Here is a 20,974-nt window from a genome sequence, read left to right as displayed (position 1 = left end):
CTGGTGACCCAAATCCTCACAAATTTCTAAGAAACCTCCTATTTTTTCGGCGATTCTAATGTCATACCGAGAAAACCTGCTTTGAAGGTTGGAAGGGAGTTGCCTCAGGACAGAAGCCGCCGATATTTCGAACAGCCGATATATCGGCGGCTTCTGTCCTGAGGCAACTCCCTTCCTACATCTCTACCGGTTCGCTGGATTTCTACCCATCTGCTTTGAAGGTTGTACTAGGAGATATTTAACCGTGTTCAAGTTTGTTCAAATCACACTGGGACTTTTCATTTTTCGCAAAAGTAAAATTACCTTTGTGGGGAGAAGTGGGACGAAGAAGTTGGGACGTTGGAGGACGACGAAGAGGTGAGAGACTGGTAGTAAAAAGGAGGAGGACGAAGGGTTTGGACACAGTGGGAACGTGGAAACGGACAAGAAAGGGACTGCAATATGTAAGTTATTAAAATAGCGTGTTGCTTAGTATATCTTGTGCTTGTAGTTGTGCCTCGCTTTCACGGAAGTCGAATGACGGGCTTTGCCCCCGAGAGTGGGAATAGGCTCCCACAAATGGCGCCCAACGTGGGGCCCGAGCTCGTTCGTTCGACGACGTGGAAGACGTAGCACGTTCTATTTTTTCGTTCCATTTTAGTGTTTCAAGTTTTATTTTAGTGTGATACCGCCGGATTATGGTACTTTCATTTTTTTCTTTGTATCTCGCTTTGTTGGGGTAGCATTTTTGCTGCTCGTTTTGATCGAGTGTTATAGCTCCCGCCCGGTGCCTGACCCGTGGAGCTGATGGACCGTACGCCGCGTCGCGGGTACAACCTCCGGTGTGGAGCACAAGCTCCAGTACCCAGCGGTCTCACTCGGAGGAGCGACCGGCACACGTCGCCCCGGCGCCTACGGAGTCGAGAGGACCGGCCGACAATGAGAAGGCACCTGCCGTGCCTCCATCCCATGGTACGTCGACTGCGGTATCTGCAGTGCCGCAGTCAGACACCACAGCAACGGCAGAGCTTCTGTCACTTGGCATGTCATGGCAGAGCTGTATTCTTTGATAACGCGACGCCTTGATGACGGGTTGGTTTCGCCGCCGCAGGCACTAGCGCCCGTCCGACTGACAATACCTCTTCCTACGTTCTCAGGGTACACCGATAGAAAGTCAGTCGCAAACTTGTTGGATGACCTTACCACCTATCAGGCTGGTATGGGAATCTCAGACGAGGTCTTGATCCTACGCATCCTGCAGGTTGCCTTGGTAGGAGACGCCGCCCGCTGGCTTCGACTGCAGTCGGGGTTCACGTCCTTGCAGGACTTCAAGCAGCGGTTTAAAAACGAATTCCTTCCCCCTGATTACGAATATCGTATCCTGGATGAGCTGCACTAACGTACTCTGCATCAGATGAGACGTTGGCAGAATTCGTACGGGCCCTGGAAGAGCTGTATAGCAGAGCAGAACCAACTGCGACAGAGCAGCAGCGAGTAGCACGGGCTATCCGTCAGTGTCACCCGCGCTTCCGGCCCTACCTTCGAGCCCATCGCTTTGATAGTCTTGAAGCGTTGGCGCAGGAGGCTCGTACCATACAGGGCGACCTCCTGGCAGAACTCTAATATCGCCCCCCGCCGCTGCCTGAAATGGCGTTAGAACCACGCTGTGCGTGGTCAGCGGGAGCAGCGTCGGTCGAACGCCTACCTGCAGTGGGACAGAATGAGCACCACCGCAATCCTTATGCGGAACCATCCCGCCGAGCAATTGATCCCTTCCGTCATAGACAGAGGGCGATCCCCGCAGGAACGAGCCATGACAGACCCGTCCTGCCTAATAATCGTGGTCAACCCGGCAACACAGCTGGCGAAACTACGGACAGGCAGCGGGACCGGCAGCGTCTGCCGCGCCCGCAGCCGCAAAGGTCCGCCGGCTGTTGCGGTAGCTCCGAACATTTCCGTTGGGACTGTCCGCACAGAGGGCCGAATACCCGTAATGTGCCAACGGGAAAAGGCCGCTGCCGACGTCCATGAACGCTCGCTTAACGACGTCGGCTATCTGCCGAAAGAGCGAACGAACGGTCGCTAGCAGCAGCCTTGATCATGCAAAAGCTGGCTCTGCAAGCAGCAAGACAACCAAAGGAGACTCATTAGCTCCTTTTGCTCTGTCTGTTCGGAATGGCATCCAGGACAGAGAACCAAATATCGCAGTTCGCATTTTGGGCAGAAACTACATCGCCCTTATAGACACGGGAGGTACACTCTCTCTCATCGGCGACTGTGTTTACGAGCACTGCCTGCAAAGGCAAGTAGTTCTGCAGACTACGCAGGTCACCCTTCGTCTTGCTTCCAATGACGTCATCCCAGCACAATCTGCAGTTGTGCTCTGGCTCCGTTTCGATGGGAGACGGCGAAAGTAGCGCTTCGTTCACCTTCCTGGCCCGGCAGTGCCCGTTATCCTGGGCAGGGATTTCATCATCCGGCACAAGTTGGCGCTGGACCTGCCCAGTGGAGGATACATATACCACGGCTCGACAGGGTTTTTCCCCTTCGCCACGGCAGCGGACGATTGCACGGCACAGCGAGCTGCAGCAGTCTCCACCGAACCGTCTGCACTCCCGACTGTCTTGGGGTCATTCCATGGTCCTGGGGAGGAGCGCCGTCAGCTTCAACAAGTATTGCGGCAGTACGACGGTATCTTTACGGAAAAAACCCGGTAAGACGTCTCTGTTAGAGCATAGCATAGACACGGGTAACGCTAAGCCCTGGCGTTGTAATCCAAGACCTTTGAGCGTACATAAGCGTGCTTTGTTAGACGCTGCTCTAGAAGAAATGCTCCAACCGGTGCAGTTTAGAGATCCCAGAGCCCTTGGGCGTTTCCTGTCCAAGTTGCCCCGGAGGGTGTCCCGAAGACAGCCTTTACCTGTCATAGGGATCTGTTCGAGTTCGTACAGATGCTTTTCGGTCTGTCTATCTCATCAGCCAGTTTCCAGCGGTTGATGGACACCGTAGTAGGAGATGCGAAGTACAATATCGCGATGGCGTGCATGGATGATGTCGTAGTGTTTTCCAGAAATTCTCAGGAACAATTGGAACACCTGTCAGTCGTCCTTGCAAGGATGAAGCAGGCGGGGCTAACCATTAAAGGAACTGTAGAGTGAACTTCAACCCAGGGTTATCTTATGATTTTATGAAGGCCTAGGAAGAGTACGTCTCAGTTACGAAATATTTCTTTTTGAATCCCTTCTTTATTGAGTAATCGAATTTCAAAGATTGCATTCAAGCCCAAAGCTCAGTACTCCCTCAGACACAACACTGGGTTGGCTCGTGTGGGCTACGGCTAGTCTCGCCTTTCTAATCCGCCTTCCGGTCTGTGGCGACGGCGTAATGTTGTTTTGATGTCCACGTCGTGTGATGTTGATTTTTCCAAATTTGAATGCCCTCGAGCTTGCGATAGTCCAGCAGTCACGCCCGCAAAACGTTTGTTCGTACGAGTGCACGCGGTAGACGCAGTATGACACGACTTCATTCGCAGAATCGTCGACGGAGGATGAATTACCGTCATTGCAGTCACCTAGCCGCCGTGGGAAACACTCTTCATGTGTGATGAAAATGTTGAGAACCTCGCAGCGGAAATATGGCATTGCGCTTTTGGTTCAGGTGTCCTTGTGGCAGATGCGTGCCGATGCCGACGGCAGAAGAATGCCTTTGTTGGCGCGAAATGAGACGTTGCTGTAGCAGCGCAGCGGTTGCATTTCAAGAAATCTGTACTTTACAGTACTGTGGCTGAAGACCGAGTTGCTCCAGGTATCCTACTGCTACGTGAGAGAAAGCGACGAGTACGCTACTAAGAGGAACAGCAAAGTGAACAAGTGAGTTCAGCCATGTCTGCCTTCGGTTTGTTATTAGTAAAGTTACATATCATAATTTTACGCTGTCCATGGTACATGCAGGAAGTTTCGGTACGTTGCCTACAGACAGTTTACCAAGTGGGTCTGGGGACCATTAAAAAAGCTGCAAGCACTGCAGAAAAGTCCTCGAAGCTTGTGCTGTACATGCCATAAGCGAAAACTTTCCTTCTGAAGCATACAAAGGTTGTTGCCTTTTTGACGTGTGATGCAGTAGGTGCTGTCTGACCACGTGCATGTTTATTCGCTTTCACACAGATGCTCTAACCTTCCTTTCATGTGCTTGTACGCCGCATTGAATGCCTCCCATCTTGACAGCTGGATGGTTTGGTCGTGAACACTGCTTGACCACAGCAGTATCCCTTTCATGAACAATATAGTTCTGCCATATACCCTTCTGGAATAACCAGACAGCCATTACACAGTAAAATACATTGAACAGACATCAAAGCTTGTAATGTTGCTTTATTGATCACTGTGTTTATGAATGAGCATACAAGTGATAGCAGTAAACAAGCAAACAATAAAGGAGAACATCCCATACTGTGTTCATATCAATTTGCAAGTGCTGCTTCGCACCAACCAGTAACGCAATGTATGTAGGCTTTTTTTTTTTATTCTGTTCAGTGCACAGGTGCTTGCCACAAACACGTTCCAGTCCATAAGCTCTAAGAGAACATAGGCTGTCACCTTGCCTGTAATCGATTTATATATCGATTCAGCTGGGATCGTATCAAGGCTCAATTTCTATGTTACACACTGCAACACTAGAACCCACAACACATCTTATGTATGTGGTAACAGTTACGAGAAATCGCCTTCTTTGAGGCTTCAGATTGTATATAACTCCCATTCCGGGGTTTTTGATCTGTTCAGTGGTGACGTATTTGGCGTCGTACGCAAACTTCGATGCCTCCTTCATGATGGGTCCAAAGCTAGGCCAGTTGTTGGATGCTTTTGTCTTTGTCGTAGTATTTGTTTTTGTTTTATTTTATGTAGTTATGGTGTTTTAATTCATTTCTTTGTATTGACTATTTATATGGTGCACTATTAGGGAGGCCCTCTGGCCGTTCATGGGCACCAGAAAAATAGAGATAAATAAATACATAAATAAAACATGTCGCGTTCATGACTTTATCAGTATAAGAAGGCCTTAGGGGGGTCATGCCAATGGCATCAACAGAGACTTCTCTTCAGAGGTATCCCTACCTTGACAAAAATCCCATTTTAGACCTTTTCTGTGTCTGTGAACATCCATCTTTGCAACACTTTATCAATTTCTTATTATAAATTTCTCATTTTTTTCCCTCATGCCAGTCCAATTGCAGCCATTGGTGCGGGCTCAGGCCTTTTGCAGATCGCTACTATTTCACTATAGCTCACATCTTTGCAAGTTGTTGCCAGTGTCACTCAAGAAGTAATCTACATCCTCTGCGAGGATAAGATATGGTCATGGCTAAGTGTCTTCCCTATGCTCTTTATATCGAAACATGATCCCTCATGCCTGTTGAAAGCGTGCCAGGTCAAACCTAGACAGATTATCTCGAAGCTTGTATACATTGTTTCCTGAATGACAGCTGATTTGTATACGTAAGCTCATACTTCTCCACATGCTAAGTAGAAGCTCTGCATTTCCCTCAGAATTGGAACTACACCTGTAAAGGTGCAGGTACACCTGTAAAGGTGTAAAGGTTGCAAGTGCGCTGCATCCACGGGCTTAGCCCGGCACGTGCACGGAACTTGACCGCAGATTCAAGGTTTTTCTTAACCCTCTGTTACAAGATCCTCTTGTGGACTACATGGCTACTAAGCATCCCCGAGCATGGCATTTGCATGTTGCAATTGTACAAGCTTGTTCTTTTTACCTTTTACTACATGTACCTTTTATGTCATTGTTGTAGATAGAATTATCATAACAGAAAATTCCACTACGCAAAGCCTGTGTGCCTGGTTTTGTATTATATTTTCATACCCTCAATATTTATAACAAGAATTTGGATTTCCTCCCCCCACTACCTTCTTTGTTCCCTTTCTCTAATGTACATCAGTATAAATACCTTCACCATGTGTGTCTGTAGCATACCTAATGAAGGACAGACTCTATTCGAAAGCTTGTGTTGCAGTAAGATTATCTGGATGTTTCAGTCTCTCATGACTGTGAGTTGTGATAATCCTACCCGTGTCGCGAAAGGGAGCCTGCGACCTTTCTGGTAGGTGTTGTGGGTGAGGTCTGTTGAGCTGACTTTAATATTAATCAGCTCGAGTAACCACGGAACCTGATCAACAGCAAATACTACAAGGTGTCATTTGAATCTGTGAGAACATAAGGCGCTATGAATTTACACCTTGGATGCACTGGTCCCATTGAAAAGGATTGTGCAGCACAGCAGGATGTTCCCTGCAGCCATCTTGTTCACTTCTGGCTGACGTTTGCAAGATAAATTGTGTTCACTTGGGCACTCGGCTTTTGTGGTGAGAAGTGTGACGTGAACATCTGTGGCCACTTTGTGAGATGCACCGGAAGTTCTGAATATGATGCACATTTGATGTACTTCTTCTGGTCTGGTGAAGCAGAGGGCACAACACTGCAAAGTAGAAGAGCTTTTGGTATCTGCAAACTTGTATCAGCAGGCCATTGAAAACTGTTTCCAGAATGACTCAACAGCTGGTTCCACCAGTGGTGCAGATATTGTCATATCATGCACCTGCAAGGCATGCAGAAGTTGAAATGTTAAACAAAACAAGAGCTTCACCCACCTGTGAGCACGAGTGTGTATGGACAATAAGTGTTGAATTCAACACTGGTTAAATGTTGAGAGGTGTTGACAGTAAATCATTGACACGCTTTTACTTCTGAATTTCACATTCTTGTCAGTCACGATGGAAGCCTGTGTCGGTGATATGAATGAAGAATGCGGTCAGTATCTATAGCGCCTAATTTATTTGACACTTATATTCTCCTGCGAGAGCTCAGGGCTCCCCAGGAGAAGAGGGGTATTGCGTTTGGTACATTACGCAGCGTAGGCATCACAAAAATCGATTTGAATTTCAAGTGAACCACATATATGTATTATTCCTGTGTATGGGTAAATACATACGTCGTCTGCACTGGTGTTCGTATCGTCAGACGTCACATGTTGAAACACTAGTGTCGAGATTGCCGTCCGTGTGAGAAGTTCCGAACGTCCGCTGCTACCCATTTCGTACAACTCGTCAGAGAAATGGGTTAAGCAAATAGGGCGTGGCTCACGAATGTCTTGACCAAGCGCTTGCAACAACTTTCGTTTCCGTGCATTTACCGTTGGAATCTTGTGGTACACAACGTCCCTTGTCGAAAGAGCACACTTGGTGTATCCCCGAACATTACAGTAGATACCTGGCATCGCTATCAGGTGAAGCTTTGTTCAATTTCGGCAGGAAATGAACTTTTCTTGCGGACACAAACCTCGCAAGGCCGCAATAAACGCCGTCGCCGTGCAATATGGTTGGGGGGAGAGCAAACAGAGGGCGCTGACCGCGCTGACAGTATTTTGGTATACCGTTTCTTCGATATATTGAAGAATTGTCTCAGTAATTCTTGTGATTCTAGAAGTAGTGTTTATTGGAGATTAGTAGCCGGTCATAACTTCATTGTGTATTACTTAGGTATCACGTGACAGGAGTACTCCCATCATGACCTTTTTAGCTGTTACGGGGCGCAACCTACCGTCCCATTTAATTTTTCTAATTTATGTTGTGTAACAATCAACCCGCTTTGGGTGCTTAGGCTCTATGTGAGGCATCACACAGGGAAACACTACCAGGTCGCACACATAAACAGGGGGGTCAAATTTCACTTTATAGTTCCTAGGTACAGCTGGCATCGCCTATGGTCAACCTTCTCGGCTTCGTGGTGGACGGAGGCATCATCAGTCCTAGCGATGACAAGCTAAAGGCGATCATGGAGTTTCCGGTTCCCGGTAACGTAAAAGCCGTCCAGCGTTTTCTAGGTATGGTTGGTTTTTACCGGCAATTCATTCCTAATTGTGCTCAGTTAGCGCAGCCGCTTAACCAGCTGTTGCCCAAAGACACACGCTGGCATTGGGGAGAGCAGTAGGAACAATCCTTCCGAGCTCTATCTCATGCAATCGCTAATACGGCCAGGCCATATTTGCCCGACCTAAACAAACAGTTTTTGTGCAAACAGACGCTAGCGATTATGGTATTGGCGCAGTTCTCGTGCAGGAGCATGACGCTATTCTCTGTCCAGTGGCTTTTGCAAGTCGCACGCTGAATCCGGCAAAACGGAACTATTCCGCCATGGAAAAGGAGTGCCTGGCGATCATCTTCGCTCTCAGCAAGTGTGATCTCTACCTGGATGGCAGCACTTTCGCCGTACAGACTGACCACCAGGCACCATCATGGCTGCGGCGGCTCCACAACCCAGCTGGACGTCTCGCCGGGTGGGCCCTGAAGCTACAAGGCTACTCCTTCAACGTGGAGTACAGGCGGGGCTCGACGAACGTGGTAGCGGACGCACTATCCCGTGTGCCTCTACCGGAGGGGGGAGATGAAGGAATCGAGGCGCGTTCTCAACTCCTGGCAGCAGCACAAGTGGCACGGGACGGATCTTCGTCCGGGGCACGGTCGTGAGCAGAGAGCAGCTCCTAGACGCTCGGAGAGCGGACGGCCTTTGTCAGCGGGTGTCTCAATGGTTAGCTGAGCAGGCCTCGCAGACACCGGAACGTCTGGCGGACGGCACGACTCCTATCTGCTGAGCGAGGAGGGCATCCTGTTCAGGTACACACCCCAGGCGGATGACGAGAACGGTACATCCCCATTCAGAGTCGTGGTGCCACGGAAGCTGCCTGTCATGCCTCCCCAAAGAGAGCGTCGGAGTAGTCGCGAGCCTGGATGCTTTCCAGAAGCTAGTTCTTCTACCTCTCGGCCTCAGCCTCGAGCCACCAACTCTCCGGTCAGTGGCTACATGGACCGTCGTAGCGGGAGACAGACCTGCATCGTGGGCCTTCCGCTCTCGCTGGACCTCCCAACCCCGCCCGCTTCGCACCGACGACCTGGCGAAAGTGCCTCAACCCTTCAGAGGTCTGTTGCTGACAGACCGACACCTCAATGATCCCCCGATTCCGTTGACTGAGGAGGAAAGGCGACTTCTATGCCCTTTGTGTCAAGTCCCTGAGCTGCACCGTCCAACGCATCGACAAGGACCACTTCACCGTGCTAAACAACAGTCCAATAGCGGGGACGTAGCCTCAGCGCTAGAGACATTGAGGAGGCATAGGCCCGACCTCTTAAGGCCTTCCTCCCCACTGAATCCTGGAGACGACGTTGTCCTGGAGCTCGACGACGACGACCTCTAGAGGAAACATTGTAGTTGTTTTCGGTTGTGAAACTGTGTGCGAAGTTTTGCGGTGGGGGAAGTGAGGGGAGAAGTGGATGAAGAGGTTGGGACGTTGGAGGACGACGAAGAGGTGAGAGACTGGTAGTAAAAAGGAGGACGACGAAGGGATTTGACACAATGGGAACGTGGAATCGGACAAGAAAGGGATTGTAATATGTAAGTTATTAAAATAGAGTTTTGCTAAGTATATCTTGTGTTTGTAGTTGTGCCTCGCTTTCCACGGTAGTCGAATGACGAGGTTTGCCCCCGAGAGTGGGAATAGGCTCCCACACCTTACGTGCGAGAAAATAATTTTTATTTTTCAACCTAATCTCCACACGCACTAATGCGCTTGTCCCCAGCGTTTCACGAGGGCTTGGATGTCAGCAGCGTAGCAATCCTTAGTAGCAGCCATGATCGGACCACGTCCTTGACCTCGTCGCCGCAGCTGAAGTGGTGGCCCCCAAGGAACGCCTTCAGTGTCCCGGAGAGATGTAAATCGCTGGGGGCGAGGTCTGGACTGTAAGGGAAATGTGGCAGCAACTCCGAGCCAAGTTACTGTAAGGTGCGTGTCGAGAGATGCGCGGTATGCGAGCGTGCATTGTCCTGTAAGAGGGGGACTTCTTTGGTGGCGAGGCAAGGCCGCTTTTGCTTCAGCGCCTTTTGCACATCCCTGAGAACCTGGCCATAATATGCACTATTAATGGTGGTATCACTGGGTAGAAAATCAACATGAACAACGTCAGCCTTGTCTCAGAAAACTGTGGCCATGACCCTACCCGCAGAAGACTGTTTCTGAACTTCTTAGGCACTAGCGAGCCCGGATGCTTCCACTGTTTTGATGCGCGTTTAGACTCAGGAGTGAAATGGTACACGCAGGTTTCATTGCACGTAATGGTCCGATCAAGGAATGATCCGATCGCTGTCCTTCAGGGTCGAAACGGCGCCTTAGTTCTTGGGAGATTTCCAGTCTTCTCTGCCAGTGAAATGCAGAGAGCTGCCTCGGGACCCAACAGGCACTAACTTTTCTGAACTGGAGGTGTTCATGAATGATAGTGTTCAAAGTTCCTACAGAAAGGTCCGCCTTTCGAGCCAGTTCGATATATTTTATCCGTCGGTCCTTGAGGATCAGGCGCTCCACAAGTTGTATGTTTTCCGGAACTCTGACTGGGCCCTGATCCGCCCCGGCAGGGATCGCCCGGCACTGATGTACGGCCGTCTCAGAACCGTCACCGTCACCGCACCACCCAAACGCTTTGATGCGGCTAAGTGTATCGTGGCCATACTGAGCCTGATGTGTTCTGTGAATTTCAGATGACTTTACGCCTTCATTCCCGAGAAACTTCACGACAGTTCGCTGTTCCATGTGCAGGCTCACCTCGTTGTCGGCCGTCTTATCCAGCACGTGTCTTCTGTTTGGAACAAACTTTGGACCACCCGGTGGTGAACACGGAGGCCTGACGAAAAAGGAGCAGCGCGAGCGTTTGTACACTCAGGAGACAAAAAGCCCCGGCTTGACTAGAATACATCTCGTATCTCGACTGTATTAGCTGCCGAAACTTCGAATCCTCGTTAAAACTACTCATCCACTTCAGTACTTACCCTTGCATGCCCGATGTCTGTGATATCAGAAAATGAAAAAAAAAAAAAAATGGCCATGAAGCAAGAGAGCTGGTGAAGACGCATATTGTAAAACCCGGAGACTAGGGAACACCAGAGGACTGAAACAAAGCCTCAAACAGTTGAAAATTTTACTTCACAACAAAAATTATATACACAAACAGAGGGAAGAGAACAACCAGTTGGGGATAAAGTAGGATGACAGTTCGAATGAACGAGCAGACTGTTTAAGGCTGGACCGAGGATTGCGAATGGGTTGTAACGTAGTTCCCACAAGAGGTTATGCAAAGAGTCTCTCACAAAATCCAAAAGCCACAAAGCCAAAAAGGCTCGTGAGAGAGACCCTTTGCAAGAACCCTTGTAGTAACAGTGCCTGCAACCCTTCAGCAATCTCTGTCCAGCCTTGGGCAGTTCACTCGTTCTGTCGAACTGACCTCCTATTTTGTCCCTAACTGGTTGTTCTCTTCCCTCTGTTTGTGTATACGTTTCTCGTATGTATGTGAAGTAAACTTTTCAGCTGCGTTTGAGGCATGGTGTTCTTTGGTGTTCTCTTGTCTAGGGTTTTACATTATGCGTCTGTTGAATGCGTTGTGAATCCCCCGCTGTTGCCCCGACCAGAGTGACAGGACGACCAAGGCTACCGAGCTGAAAACTTTATTTGACGACGTAAGGACGGCGTCCAGAGAGATTCGAAGGCCCTCAACGAACTGGCCTTCGATGATACCCACTCTTTGATCCCACTACGCTCGCGAATCGCACGATTGTCGTTGACGACAGAGCTGCTGAGATGATGACAAAAGAAGAGGATGAAAAGAAAAGAATAGTTGGTTGTTCACACAACCACATTTTTCGGTCACGTATATCAAGTCTTTCATGGCGTGATAAGAACACGACAAAGCTTATGGCAGATGCTTGGATAACCAGCAAACACTTGATCCCCGCGTATGGGGGTCGCTCAGAAATGTAACGCAAGTCGCTGTGAACTAGACCACCTCTGTTTGCAAGGTACCTTCTGGGTACAGCAAATGGACGTCTTCGTGCGATTTCTGTTTAATAAAGCGCGGTAACTGTTACCATAAGCTAGGAGTTAAATAATACCGTACATCCATGTATGTTTATATCCTTTTCAGACGTTTTTTCCTCCCACCAGAGCGCAGCATTTCTGTCCCCATGCAGGGCATGTCGCCGACGCTGTGAGCTATATCTTCGATGTGTGAAACCCGTTCATCACACTCTAGAAAATAAGGGAGTCAAGGTGACTCGCTTTGGGGGAGTCAAACCCTGCCACATATATAACCCCCCCTCCTGGAGTCACTATGACTCCATCAAGGCAGGGGGGTCATTTGATGCCACCAAGGGGAGTCATTTGACTCCCACTTCCATGGATCTGTTTTGACTCCTACGGGCATCAAGTGACCCCATAGGGGAGTCACTTGATGCCCCCACGAGTGGGGGGACCTTCCACCCCCACACAAAAAATGCGCCAAAACGAAGCACTGTTGCAATAAATGTTTCCCTGTGGTACTGTTCACTGTTTCCCTGCAGTACTCGCTAGCTGCACCAGTTTCCTGCCAGAACGTACAAATGTAAATTTAGATTTGTCACTTACACCAAGGTGTACTGGCAGTTCGAACATACAGCAGAAATACATAATTTGTTGCAAATGGTATTCTACATTTTGACAAGCTACTGAATGGTTCCAGACTATAGGCTTAACATAAGAGATTTTTATTGATTTGACAATTAGCACTCCTTTGAGAAAAGATAGCAGCAACAGGCTAACTGACTAAGTTACACATGCTTTGCTCTTTAAATTGAAACACCTGAGCCACCTGCTCAACTTTGACGTTGTTCACAGCCCTGCACAAATCTCATGATCCACATCGATTAAGAACTAGCACTTGCTGAGCGTAGTGGCTATCGACTGTCCTATACTTCTTGAAATTAGTTTCATCCAGTTAGAGTGAACAGCTGAATTGTTAAATTTTTGACCAGGATGAATGTTTTCGTTCTTCTTTTTTCATTTGCGGTGAGACCAAATGTCATCCACACGGTGATGTCTTCAAAAACCCACCAGCCTGATATTTCCTGTACTGCAGATACGGAAAGGGTACCTGTGTATTTCCGAACTGAGAGAGAACGAGTTCTCATTACCTGTGAGAACAATTTGGATTGATTCGATATGAAAAGTTGCCTAAAAATGCGCAAAATAAAATGCAAAAGCGTATCTGCAACAGCACGAACATCTTACTGATTTGCAGGTTGGTGATGCTGCCGTAGAATTCAAGTAACACTTCGATACTTTCCGTTGATGCTGCCATTGTTACTGTATAAGAAGTCTGCTAGTAACACATAAGCGCTGTCTTCAAAATCTTTTCGCATCCTGTTTCACACATTCGAGTAACATTTTTACTGCTATCCCTGCTTAATTCCCAGTTTGCCCCCTGGTAACAACAACATCATGCCCTTGCAGTCTCACAGGCGTTTGTCACTCAGCTGTAGCACGCAAAAACTGAATAAATGTGGGCTTTCCAAGGCAACCCCTTTACAATGGAGGGTTTCATGGAAATCAATGAAGCACAGCAATGAGTTATGGCAACTAGTAGTACTTAATCGATGTACATCATGAAATTTGTGCACAGCGTTAATCTGTATATGCTCCAAACAGTGATTCCACGTTAACGTAACAGTTAATTAGTTAAGCTCTAGGACTGTACACAACGTTAACGGTAAAGAAGGTAGCATTCCGGATGCCCGACCATGAACCCTTCGATCAAAACAGAGAATGATGCAGAAGCTTGCAGGTCATCTGTTGTGTGATGGATGATGGTAGGATACACATGGGCCTCTCTCGGCTTCTGCAAGTAAGGTAAATTAAGAGTGAAATTATGAAGAGTGCCAGGAAAACAGTGCCACATTATCAGATAATAATATAATTTCATAAGTTCTATCTCTTCCACAGGAAGTCCATATGATAATTCAGGGGTCAAAATTGAGTTGGTATTTGAATGAAACAAGGTAAAAGGATGATGTTTCTCATCAGCACTGTAGTGATGTGATTGACCCAAGCCATTTTTGAGAACCTACTGCAGGACAAAAAAACTTTTCAAGCAAAAAAAAAAAAAATGGAGCATATATGCTACATCATCACGTACACACTATGTACTTTATTTTTAATATACTTTCAAAAGAGGTACGTACATGTGGTCATCGAACGCGAAGTCCATTTCCTTGTAGCGACTGTCATGTACAGGAGTCAGTTGAAGTAGGTTACCTGTAGTGACAAAATCAGACCAGTGTTCGACCAGAGCAGTGTCAAAAATCTAAAATTCCGGGTGAAGTACAGTACACAATAGAATATAGATAACCGCCAATAATTTTTCATTAGTCATTTTCTGCCGTATGTTGCAGCCACAATACGAAATATAAACGAAATAGTCAAAGAAAGTGCCAAAGCTGGCTTACTGCTGAAAAAGTACTATGTGTCCTCTACACACAACACCATCTTCTTTAGTTATTTTCACATAGTTTTCGTTGGGCCTCTTGGGCGCTATCCGTGTAGCACTTCGTATTGCGGTAAAAAGAAAGTCAGGTTCGCATGGCAATTTGCGAAGCTCAATTGACTAAAAATAAATTTCCTGCAATTAAAAATTGTCCAAAGCCTTCCTCGATGGTGGCAAATGTTTCCGGAACTGGTAATTACCGAAAGTCCAGCAAATGCTCCAGCGCCTACATCGCCAGTTCCAATTTTTTATCACTTTACAGGAAACACGCTGTATATGCACTTGATATTAAAACATAAATGTGTACTGTAGCACAAACAAACTACTAGTTAACTAAACAAACAAACTAACTAACTAATTAACTGCAGTGAGCCTAATTGGGTGCTCCAACTCTAGCCAACCTTTACCTACTCCTAAAATGAATAATTCAAACATTTAGCGAATTGACTAACTGTGATATCGTACAGCTCCAGTTGTAGGGTCCAATGGCAGTAACCTAGAGGCAGTGATAGAATCTATACCTAAACTAAATAATTTTACCTTTATCTTTATCTGCAAAGAAATATCTGTATGCAGTAAAAACCATCTATATTAACCTGATGTATACATATTTACGCATAATCTTTGTATGCGCCTTGATGTTCATTATGACAGAGGTCGCACGATGGCTAAGATAGGTGTATAAATATTCCACATATCATGGAGACCCATCCACCCCTTCTCAGCAAAATAGACCTACAGCACAAAGAACTGATTACCAACTTCTTGATGACTCCATCTGTCTTCTCTTTTAGCAGTGGTGGCAGGAAGGAGAACATAGCACTGACCAGGGCATCTGATGCGATGAGCAAATCACAATGGCAACTAAATATGTGACACACTTGCATTATTCAATAAATTGAGATTGTGCAGTGTCATACCTTCAACACAGAGCCACTGTTTTCTGACCAGCAGACACCTTCATAAATAACCACAGCAGAAGGTGTACCACTGGGGAGAAGCAGGTATGTTCGCATGGTTCTGGTGTACCGAAGAATTATCTGAACTGCTAGAGTAGAAAGGTGATGAGCTGAGGATTACCTATGCATCTAAGTTCTGCAAAGCAGGTGCCAAGGTCAACAGCAACAAAACCAAGGCTCCAGCTCTCTCCTGCCACGTATGGGTGTTGGCACACGCTTACTGTGCTTCCATTTCAAAGGCAAGGAGCTGGAAAAAGACAGATGCTTAATGCATGAAGATACAATACGCAATCTCAGCTGATGCGGTGTTCTGAAGTACAGCTCACATGAAGCTGTATACTGCACGGACACACATGCTTCACAGACACGCATAAAGAAAAGCTGTCCATAGGAACAAAACGTGCACAAAATCATATCATAGCTGTATCCAACGCCATGCGGTTGTGACGCCAAATTATGCAAATGACAAATACGATAATACAAGCATAAAATGCTGACAGTGAGAACAGCAGGGGATTCAATCATCTCAGGAAAAAGTGTGCAGGGATATGGGTGGAGATGTACGGGAGCTACAGGGATGCGGGCGCCAGTCAAGTAGTACTGTCATGTATCATTTCCATGAAATACACCAGAGTGAAGTACACACATCCTGTGAAGTCGAGAGGGAAGCTTGCCTGCATTTTGTCAACAGGTATTCAATATTGGAGAGACATTCTATACGTTGAGATACTCTGTGCGAGTTTGTAGTAGCACATAACGCCCAAGTCTTATATTCTGGGCGCGAACCTGTGAACGTGATGAATAACTCAATCTTCACATCAATATGCTGCTATTCTAGCAAATGTATTATATAAACATCACACGTTACGTGCAATCTCCGTCCTGTGTTGAACTGTGCAAATTCCCCAACCACTCTGCCTTTCACTTGAATAATGGAAAGACAGACCACAGGCAGACAAGCGCATTCGAAAAACGGGGGGACAAAAAACCAGTGATTTGTATGCTCAATAATACAGCAACATGCAAGCAGACGCGACACTGTTTCAAGATCTTCGAAGAAAAAGCACTGTGCACTTCTGTGCGGGTGGTGAACGCCACACAGCTACGAGTTGTGTGGCGTTCGCCACCGCACAAAAGTGCACATACACGTCGATCGTACAAACGCACAGGCTTAGAGGATGTTGAAACAGTGTCGCGTCTGTATCGCGTCTTCAAAGCGCACAAAGCATACGAAAGCACATCAAACATAACGCCGTATACCCTTAGACACACACTCTTCCTCACACAGCACAACTGTCGCTGTATTCATTATGCAAAGAAGCGCAGAAAACGCATGCAATACAACGAAATCAGAGATCCATTTACCTGCATCAGCAATTTGTCCGTTACGGTGTCGAAAGCTTGAGCCCCGTAATTCCACCTTCCCGTCGTCTGCACGGTGATCGCCTCCCACTGAGATTTTGCTTCGTCGACTAGTTGCATTTCACAGTGACACTCGTGCTATCCTCACGCAAACGTCCCTCGAAAATGATGAAAACGAAAAGCTACAAGAACTAGAAAGACCATGTGCGAGCACCCACGAGTGTTTCTGCGTGTTTCAAACATTTCAAATCCGTTGACGGACCAAAAGGTGGTGCGGTAAATGCCGTATTGTGGAGCCTGGAATATGAGTTGGAAGACGTATTATGCGTGTATGTGTATGTTTTTCGTTTTTCATTTTCCTTTTTAATTGTCTAAGCGGTGCACAATCATTGTTTGCACATGGCACATTAGCACAGCAAACTTTTCATCTACGCGTTTTACTGCATGCGAGCAGCCGTTTCATGTAGTCTCACCTTTTGAGGGTACTGCTGGCTGGGCTCCAACGGGTCCGCTCCCCCGTTCTCCCATGCAACAGGTTCCGTTCGAACGAGTGCGAGAAGGAAGGTTGGAGTCATTGCCGGAGAAACCGTGAAAGGGGGGTCTGGCGCGCCTTTGACGCCTCGCGACTCCCTTTGTTTCTTAGAGTGCATAGTCGAGTCAGGACGATTGGGTGAACTACATGTTTTCATGTATCCCCCATCAATTAAAAAGGTGGCTCGAGTTCTTTTCAGCTATAATATGCGCCCCGCATGAATGTACTGGTGAACTTCCGGTGGTGCTGTTTTCTCCGCATGCCTTCCTCTCCAGGGTAGACCACAAAGGATGAACAACAGGCGTCAGCCAACGCCACCTAGACACAAAATGATTCCCCTTCCTTCGCCACGTGGACACATATACGAGGGCGGTTCCATAAGTTTCCGGCCCGACCAACTTTTAATAGTCATAGAGACGAAACAAGTGTATCACTTTTCGACATAGTCACCCTTAACTTCGATGCACTTTTGACACCTTTCAACCAGCATTCTTATACCCTTGAAAAATAGTCCGAAGATTTGTCTGCAAAATGCTGGAAAAATGCCTCTTGCACCTCACTATCGTTTTGAAATATCCGTCCTCTGAGATCCCTCTTGAAGTCTGAGAACAGGAAGTAGTCACTCGGTGCCAAGTCTGGACTGTAGGGTGGGTGGTGGATTTCTTCGAAGCCGCACTCCTTCAGTGCAGCCTTGGGAACAGAAGCCGTGTGGACAGGGGCATTGTCCTGGAGCAACCGGACACCTCGACTAAACCTGCCGCGCCTCTTTTCCTTGATGGCGTCCCGCAGTCGGTGCAGGGGTGAAGCATAATAAGTAGCATTCACTGTGGTGTTCCTCTCTTTGAAGTCGATGAGGAGGATCCCGTGACAATCCCAAAATATCGTTGCCATGTTCATCTTTGTGGATTGTGTGACCTTGGCTTTTCTTGGGGGTACTTCTCCTGGTTTGCGCCATTCCATCGACTTCTTTTCCGAAAGGTGATCATAGTAGAGCACCATAGTCTCATCCCCTGTGACAATGTGACTTCAATATTTCTTCTTCGTTCTCTTGACAGAGCTCCAAAAACTCTTTTGCGCTGTTGCTTTTGAACTGACGAGAGAAGTCGTGGCACTCACCTCGCACTGACCTTTTCATGTGAAGGCCCTCGCCGATGATGCGAAAAACGGTTGCTTTGGAAAGCCTCGGCCTTTCTGAGATTTCCTTCACCTTCAGACGCCTGTCGCTCAGCACTTCCTCCTCGACAAAAGACACAATTTTCTTGTGTCACCACTTCCACTGGACGACCATCGCGTGGATCATCTTCAATGGACTCTCGCCCCAGTCGAAACTGCTTAGCCAAGTCTTTTACCGTTGTGTACGACGGAGAGGCTTCTCTGTACACGTTGTTCAGTCGCGCTTTAATTTCTTTAGGCGAAAGTCCCTCTTTTGTCAAGAATTTTATCACAGCGCGGTACTCGATTTTTTTTCATTTTAACTGAAGAGTGCACCCTGGCTGTTTGAAATGCCGCTCTCCAACCGACAAAAGCATGGAGAGGGTTGAGGGTGGTGCTCCGGCCCTCCAACAGATGGCGCCACGCGTCCTTAATCGCATTTTCAAATTCGCGCGCCTTTTCTACCTAGGGCCGGAAACTTATGGAACCACCCTCGTACGTATAATCAGAATTCGTCTGCTACAGCATACTTCTGCAAGCCGAAGGACTCGCAAACGTTTGTATCTGACAACGCATGTTTGTGCCTAGAGACCAAACGCTTGACAAAAACATGGGATCATGTCGTGTGATTTCCATTTTGTAAAGATTGCTGACGGGGGCACCTCAACATAGGTGAGACCGCTAAAAGCACGTTCGCGATTGGCTGCAGCTGTGGAAAACACGGTCCTCATTGGCTGACTATTAGTCGTTGCATCACTGCGGCGAGTAAACAAACTTTCTTTGTATGTGGGAAGGGAGTTGCCTCAGGACAGAAGCCGCCGATATTTCGAACAGAGACTGTTCTTCTTCTGGGCACCGTCCTCATCATTGGCATGGTATTTAAAGGGTTTAACCCTAAAATAACCCCAACCCTAACCCTTTAAATACCATGCCAATGATGAGGACGGTGCCCAGAAGAACAGTCTCTGTTCGAAATATCGGCGGCTTCTGTCCTGAGGCAACTCCCTTCCTACATCTCTACCGGTTCGCTGGATTTCTACCCATCTACGTTTCTTTGTATGTGCGTCGTCACGTATGAGACTCATCGTTGGTCATCGACTCTCACCTCGAAAAGAAGGAGAGTCGACTCTAGTGGTAAATCCTCGAATTTGAGAAAGGGAATCACGTCATGAGAGTCGACATTCTCGCCCGCCAAGAGTCGACTCGCTGCAGTTGCTCGGGTCCAATAAATGAAGGCAACCAATACCCAGGCGGTGTTGGTAATAATCGCACACAATCCGGTGACTGTTAGACAGTGAGACAACCGGTTTCCTTTCTGCGCATATTTCAGGCATTTCCCCGACAAAGCGCTGGAAACGTTCCTGGAGAACGATAAGGGAAGACAGCACCTGAAGTGGTATGATGAACAGAACATACGTCATTACGCGAGACTTAACATGCACATCGGCAACTACACAGACGACGAGGAAATCGGTCACTTCATTAACTTCTTTCGGGTAAGTAATACACATAGTAACATCATTTATTAACGCAGGTTTAATGGAATCTATGTATGTTGTTTCGGTGGGAACACGAAAGCAGAAGCACGCACCCACAAGAGCAGAACGACATAGCATAGTTGATCTGTAGAACAGTTTTCTACAGCTTTATCATTGATGTGTCCTGCCCTTGCTTTATTCTTTGCCCACCCCTACTTAGGCTCATGAAATGTGAAATAAATAAATAAACAACGACATGCCAGTTCGGAAATGGGTCAGATAGGAGCAACGGAAGTAGCTCGCATGACAGTTTGTGACACGTTGAGACGTTCTGCTCACTCCTGCCAGGAGCTAAAACGAAGTTAGCCCAGCTTTGACGAAGCAAGCTACAGAGTCTTTGCACTAATGTCGTCCCTTAATTACGTAAAATAATTAGATTTTGGACGTTGTACAAGCACGCCGCGGCACTGTCTCATGCCCTAACCAGCGCCACCTAGATAGAGAAAGCCTACTCTCCCTCCTTCGCTACGTCGACATAATAATCAGAATGCGTCGGCTACGGTCTAAAACCAGAAACTGACCGCATAGCACGCTGTGCACCAACCCACCAATGATATGGTTATCGCTTCTGACTCGAGGAGAGAGACGCCTTTTTGTGGCAATTTGGATATATGAACATTGCCACAAAAGGCGTACGCTCCCCTCTCTCTTCCAATCAGAAGCGATAAGCCTACCATTCTTGACAATGGATGGAGCACAGCGTGCTATGCGGTCACGTTCTGTTTTTAGAGTGTACAGCGACTTACCGTCCTGCGTGTTCAACAATCCGTAAAAGATTGCATCTCACCTGGAACGTGCAGACATAAATATTTGGACAAAAAGTGCAAGACCCTTTTCCAAAAGTCACTTTTGAGAAAGACCGTTTTGCGCTCTGTTTCCAAGTTTTCCCATTTAGTACGCGGGGTCGTTCAATCACAACTCGCAGACGACAGTGGTGTCGTCCACGGCCACGACCACTGAAAGCCTGTTCCTGATTGGCTATACAGCCGTTGAAAACGTGATCCTGGTTGGCTGTTGCATCAAGTCGACAGCCGCGCAGGCATCCTG

General features: G+C 47.4%; 1 protein-coding gene across 1 annotated transcript in view; it reads left to right on the top strand.

Moving 5' to 3' along the window:
* The window catches only part of LOC135366342 (uncharacterized), a 315,008-nt gene that overhangs the window by 46,933 nt on the left and 247,101 nt on the right, over window positions 1–20,974 (top strand). Inside the window, exon 4 of the mRNA XM_064599010.1 lies at window positions 19,720–19,885. Within this exon, the coding sequence (XP_064455080.1) occupies window positions 19,720–19,885 (166 nt within the window). The remainder of the gene's footprint in view (window positions 1–19,719; window positions 19,886–20,974) is intronic.

Source organism: Ornithodoros turicata, chromosome 8 (genome assembly GCF_037126465.1).
Source record: "Ornithodoros turicata isolate Travis chromosome 8, ASM3712646v1, whole genome shotgun sequence".
Classification (NCBI taxonomy): domain Eukaryota; kingdom Metazoa; phylum Arthropoda; class Arachnida; order Ixodida; family Argasidae; genus Ornithodoros; species Ornithodoros turicata.
This window is presented reverse-complemented; position numbering and strand designations above follow the sequence as displayed.